This window comes from Pan troglodytes, chromosome 6 (assembly GCF_028858775.2).
Source record: "Pan troglodytes isolate AG18354 chromosome 6, NHGRI_mPanTro3-v2.0_pri, whole genome shotgun sequence".
Classification (NCBI taxonomy): Eukaryota; Metazoa; Chordata; class Mammalia; order Primates; family Hominidae; genus Pan; species Pan troglodytes.
Genome location: NC_072404.2, coordinates 101,481,944 through 101,488,411, shown reverse-complemented (window position 1 = coordinate 101,488,411; position 6,468 = coordinate 101,481,944). Strand labels below are relative to the sequence as shown.

The following is a 6,468-nucleotide window of genomic DNA, read 5'->3' as shown; positions in this document are numbered from 1 at the left end:
TGTGAGATCAGTGAACTCTGGTTTTAAGATAATCTGAAACAAGGTCCTTGGGAGTAATAAAATTGGTCATATTCTGTAAAGCACATTCTGTTTAGGAATCAACTTACCTCAAATTGTAACTCGGGGCCTAACTATATGAGATGGCTGAAAAAATACCACATCGTCTGTTTTCACTAGGTGATGCCAAAATATTTTGCTTTATGTATATTACAGTTCTTTTTAAAACACTGGAAGACTCATGTTAAACTCTAATTGTGAAGGCAGAATCTCTGCTAATTTTTCACATTAAAATTCTCTTTGAAAAAATACAGTCTGTATTCATGAATTGTAAAATATGTGCTTCAGTGAGCAGAGTTAGGGAATCCAGGAACTTGGGTGGGGAAAAATTACATCTTTATTTGCACTAATTTCTAACTGCAATTTAGTATTTATTTCAATTATGAATTTGGGCAGCATTAGCAGTATTTATTAGCAGTATCCATGATTTTGTCAATAGAAATCTCAGATATTTTCATATTACAGATGTTACAGATTTCTTGAAGTATCTAGTTACGACCCTCAGATAAGGCTAGTCTAATGTTTAGTGAATAGTTTTAGACTTACTTAACAGATTTCATTTTTAATCACAGACTAATTAATTAATTATTGAGGTGCATAAACAAGCGTGATTGCAGAGGCCTACTATCATAAGGAGGCGTGGTAGTCAAACAATGGCACTGAACTCAGCTTGATCAGATCATTTGTCCATCTGTTTTTTTCTCCACTGTCTCTTAGAGCAGAATAGCCTTGAATGGCAAGCCATGCTAGCTGAAAAAGGTTTTTACCCACAACCTGCCCCTTCAACTAACTGCTTCAGAGTACGTTTGCTATTTTTAGAATTCCTCTTATTGGAACCCAGCTTCTAATGTGGAAAATTTAAGTATAGTTGGCTTCTTTTATTTGTGGGTTCTGTATCCTCTGATTCAACCAACTGCAGGTTCAAAATATTAAAAATAAAACCCCACAATAAAAAAGTACAGTATTAGCAACTATTTACATAATGTTCACATTGTATTAGGTATCAAATAATCTGGAGATGATTTGAAGTACACAGGAGGATGTATGTAGACTATTTGCAAATAGCACATTGTTTTATAAGAGACTTACTTAAGCATTTGCGGACTGTAGTATCCAAGGGGGATCCTGGAACTAATCCCCCACACATGCCGAGGGATGACTGAAATTAGAAATGTTCAAGCATGTACAACTTTCTACCATGCCTGTTTGTGTTGGTATAAATCATGGAACATCAAATAATAAGACAAAATCCTCCAGGTGTAAGCATCAAATACTAGTCCTCTTGCTGTTTTAGTGAGTTGCCACGTTATTGAGGAGGACTCCAGATGAGAAATAACATTGCGATCTGTATTATCTCTGTGAGAGCCTCCCAGTCTGAATTTGGCTTGGACAACAGGGATACTGTTTAATTCGGCTGCAATGTGATTAAGATCTTTTGAGTTAATGATTTCTTCATCTTTTTAGTGGGCCATGGATTTGTGAGAACACATCTTTGGAAACAAGTAACACTAACTGTAATATAGTAAATACTGATTAATCATGAAATACCAATATAGCTTTTAAAAAACACTATGTAGATGTAAAGTTGATACAAAGACACATGGAAAACTTTCAACAGTATTAACTCTAAGATTAGGACAACTTTCTCTGAATCTCTCACTCCTACATATTTGACATAAGTAATGAGATGCTATGTACCAAGAACTATGGCTCAGTTAAAAATGAAGAAGGTTCAAATACAGTGTGGTGAAAATGGTGAAGTCATTTTTATTTCAGTACTTGACAAAATACCCCATAAAATTCAAAACTTCTACCATTATACAAAAATAGGTCTCTACAAGTGATATTATCTGTCTTCATCACCAGTAGAATATATTAGGCAAAACATGTAACTTCAGTAGCCTTATAAGAAAAGTGCAGGACACCTCGAGCTACACATTCAGCAGTATTGTAATGCGTAAAAGTTTAATCTTTTCACCCATTTGATAAATACACAAGGTTTATAATTTAATGTTTTAAATTAGCATTCCACAAATATACAGGTAATTCAATAATTATTGTGCATGAATACATACACAATGCTTATATATACAAATTCCAGTTTGTTTTCATGTGCTGGCAAGGGATTTGTATACAATCATAAGCTGTGTTCATATTGGTCCCATTGAATATTCACAATACAAAAACACAAAAGAACCATTGATTTACAAAAGGAAATCTATTTAAAATCACTTCAATTAATGATGTTTCAAAGGATTATCTTCTCATGCCAGCATGAAATTGAGTAGTTGAACCTATGAGAGAAAAACAGGAAATTCAACTGATTTCAAATTACATTGCTACCTGTATCAGACCCACCAGAGTTCACACAAAGGAAATTATTATTATTCTCCATTTTTTTAAAGCCCTTTTTTTCCTTAAAATGTCCTCTTCATACTTAAACTGAGTCTCTCCCCACTACCCCCAAGATGGAGTGTTACTCTGTTGCCCAGGCTGGAATTCAGTGGTGTGATCTTGGCTCACTGCAACCCCCGCCTCCCGGGTTCAAGTGATTCTCCTGCCTCAGCCTCTGAGTAGCTGGGACTACCCACACATGCCACCATGTCCAGCAAATTTTTGTATTTTTAGTGGAGACGGGGTTTCACCATGTTGGCCAGGCTAGTCTCGAACTGGTTGGTCTTGAACTCCTGACCTAGTGATCCGCCTGCCTCGGCCGCCCAAAGTGCTGGGATTACAGGCATGAGCCACCGCGCCCAGCTCATATACTTAAGCTGACTTTTAAAGAGATTTTGAATATATATGTAAAAATCACCATGACTGGCTCTATGGCAAGGTAGGTGAGACTAATATTTAGAGTTTTTTTAAAGTGCTCTCAAAGTTGAATGTTCTATACCTCATACATTTTTGAAAAATCTTTTGGTCTTCAAAATCTGGGTCTTGTGAAATTTGGATGCTCAAAACAAAACAAGCCTAGGCAAACCAACAAACTCAGCTATGATAATAAAAGTTTCCTATTACTACAAGATGCTTGGGTGTAAACAAATCATTTCTTGAAGGAAGAGATAAACTACTCAATGATTCAAAGTCTCTGAATCAGGAGTGAACTGAAGTGAGGGAAAAGAGGTTTTCCTTCCATGAACAGGGAATCCACCTTTATTTTAAAGTATGAATTCTTTTTTGTTTTTGAACAAAGAAAAAATAATCCTTACAAAGTATTTTAAATGGGATAGTTTTTTTCGATGATACATAAAAGCACAATATAGTAGCAGGGATAATGGTTACATTAAGTGCTTAAAGTAAGTGCTTCCGCCTTAACTCCACCCGATTTGCATGCCTTACCACTTTCTTTTTTTTTTTTTTTCCTTTGAGACAGGGTCTCGCTCTGCTGCCCAGGCTGGAGTGCTGCGGCACGGCCTTACCACTTTCTGCCATGCGCTACTTAGGAATACGTTCTCCAGTTAGGCTCTGTAGACTCAGAGTACCTTGCACACTGGTGCTCATTGTGCATTTTGTGTCATCAGTCCGCTGAATGAACATAGTAGGAAATCATTTTTGGGAGGAGTGGGATCTGGGGTGATAAATCATATTTTCACTTAAATTATTTAAAGTCAGTTTCTCTGCTGGTTACAAGAGTTTAAGCTTTGGCTAACTTAATAATTAGCTCATGTACTAAACTGGAAGCTTTGATTATCCTAATGAGTGTGAAAGAATTTCAAAGAAAGGGGAGCTGTGGGTCTCGCACTGTGGTGCTGCCAAGATGTGGTTAAACTCAGAGCACCTGACTGTACAGTTCCAAGTCGTCTTTGCAGTGCCTCTAGCCGAGTGATATAATCTGTTAGGGCTCTGTCAGGATCGTAATTCTGAAGCTGAGAACATGCTAAAGAACCAGGATTGAAATCAGCTGGAGCGCCTGGGTACCTAAAGGATTAAAAATATGTACATGAATCAAGTTATCCAGAAATATGCATGTAAGTTACCAACCTGCCTCCACTCCCTTCCCCAAAAAGGTGGGTCACTTGTACACACATAATGTATCTCCTCCAAGCTTCAGCTTTGGAGCTTGGGATGAGAAAGAGACAACTCTCCAATGAATTCAAAGATGCTACTAAGTCAACATAAGAATGTCCAATACAATGCTTGTGGCAGAGGTCTCAATAAATTGGGTATGTATAAATGTATCTTGTCATGAAGACTGTTAAGCTTTTCATAATGATCAGAGTATCAATTTTAGTCAATACTTTTCCCAATATCTAACCATAGCATACACTAAATAACACTTGGTCAGCTTGTTTGCTATACGCTTGGAAATCAGTTACAAATTTAAACACTGGTTTTTACATTTTTACATTAAGCCTTAGGTTATGTATATTTTTTTCTTTTTTTTTTTTTTGGAGACCAAATCTTGCTTTGTTGCCCAGGCTAGAGTGCAGTGGCGTGACCTCGGCTCACTGCAACCTCCACCTCCTGAGTTCAAGCAATTCTCCTGCCTCAGCCTCCCGAGTAGCTGGGATTACAGGCACCCACCACCATGCCCGGCCAATTTTTTTGTATTTTTTTTTGAGACAGAGTCTCGCTCCGTTGCCCAGGCCAGAGTGCAGTGGCGCAATCTCAGCTCACTGCCAGCTCCGCCTCCCGGGTTCACACCATTCTCCTGCCTCAGCCTCCCGAGTAGCTGGGACCACAGGCGCCTGCCACCACGCCTGGCTAATTTTTTGTATTTTTAGTAGAGACAGGGTTTCACCATGTTGGCCAGGCTAGTCTCCAACTAGCTGGTCTTGAACTCCTGACCTCATGATCTGCCCGCCTCAGCCTCCCAAAGTGCTGGGATTATAGGTGTGAGCCACTGCACCTGGTCATATTATGTAAATTATATATAACAAAGATGTCTATCTCAATGCAAAGAAGTCAAAGCCCTAAAAATGTCCATTTTTCTCTGTTAAATATTAATACATTTAACAATTCCAGGCAGGTTTTCTCATATTCTTACCTATTCTGAAATGGTAAAGGGGACCTAATATAGTCCAGATCTGATCTTGAGCGATACGTAGTATGTCTTGGTTCTCCATATAACTCCAGCCCACCAGAAGAATGGTAAAATGAGTCAGTCTTTTCTGCACCTAAAGTAACCCAAAATATTCCTTGTAAAGAAAAATAAAATCCCAAGACCTTAAAAAATTTCTACAAAATAGGTAACTGCTCAAAAGACTATTATACTATATTATACAATCTCCTATTTATAGTCATTTTCTATTATTCTTGCTAAAGGAGAAAATAGTACAAACAAAAATTTGGCTTTCAAATGTTATTTTGTTTACTTTTGAATATGAGTATTTCTGATATCTGGAATTATGTCTCAAAGAAAATTATTTAATTGGCATATTTTCTTCTTTAAAGACCTTAGCTCTAAGTAGATGAGAGGTGAGGGGTGTCTGAGTGGGTGTGGCTTGTGGGAAATGATGTGGATAAAAAATATTAGACCAATGTAACCATTCCAATCTACTGACTTGAAACCAAGATTTGCTAACTTTTAATAAAACACAACTTATTATGGTACAAATTTCAGCTGTTTCAGTGTAATGATATTTCAAAATACTTTGTGTAGGGTACCAAATCTATTTCCCCTCTCTAGGATGCTCAGCTCCTGGTAGAGTATGTAAAGGTGGTTTACTATGAATACACAGCACAGGGATGCTGTGTCCTCTGTGTGCTCCCCAGATTCGGACCTCATCTTTATTGCCAGAAATGTTCAAGCCCTAGTTTGTTTCCACTTCTAGGTGTAGACAGAAGGAATTTTAGCTGTTACCATTATTATACAACCTGTTGGTAAACTCAGAAACTTGTTTGAATATTGTTAAATTATGAAAACTTCCTAATTCTTCCATATGACTAACAGCAATCCTGTCTTGAACCGTGCCTTAAATGCAGTTATGAAGAGTGTGGGCTCTGGAGCCAGACTGCCAGTGTTTGGTCCTGGTTCCATCACTTCCCTACTGGCCATTCTGGGGCAAATGACTTGTGTTTTCCATGCCTCGATTTTTCATCTAAAAGTGAGAGTAGTAAAACTGTACTTATATCATAGGATTGGGAGAATACATGAAAAGAGCATGGCCTGGTGCAGACTAAGTTCTCCATGAAAATCAGTTATTATTACCCTCTTTAAAACAGTGAAGTTACCTAGTTTTGGCAGTTATAAGGGCTTTGTCTTTGGAAAACATTGCTTCCAGAATTCATTACTTGGTAAGTATTACACATGCAGTAATTCAGAGCAGCTGTCCCCAACCTTTTTGGCACCAGGGACACATTTCATGGAAGACAATTTTTCCATGGACCCAAAGGGGCCAGAATGGTTTCTGGATGAAACTGTTCCACCCCAGATAATCAGGCATTAGTTAGATTCTCATAAGGAGCACG

The 6,468-nt window shown here is 37.8% G+C and overlaps 1 protein-coding gene across 8 annotated transcripts in view; it reads right to left on the bottom strand.

Annotated features, from left to right (window-relative positions):
* Window positions 1–1,799: 1,799 nt before the first annotated feature.
* The window catches only part of AKAP9 (A-kinase anchoring protein 9), a 166,758-nt gene continuing 162,089 nt past the window's right edge, over window positions 1,800–6,468 (bottom strand). For 5 of the 8 annotated variants that reach the window (XM_016945121.4, XM_016945118.4, XM_016945124.4 and 2 more), the window contains 2 exons: window positions 5,045–5,174; window positions 3,400–3,975 (listed from right to left, as the gene is read on the bottom strand). In XM_016945121.4, coding sequence (XP_016800610.3) covers window positions 3,750–3,975; window positions 5,045–5,174 — 356 coding nt within the window. In that variant the 3' untranslated portion in view covers window positions 3,400–3,749. Of the gene's footprint in view, window positions 2,352–3,399; window positions 3,976–5,044; window positions 5,175–6,468 lie in introns of those variants that run through there. The other 3 variants (XM_016945127.3, XM_016945128.3, XM_054655960.2) reach the window with 1 other exon arrangement.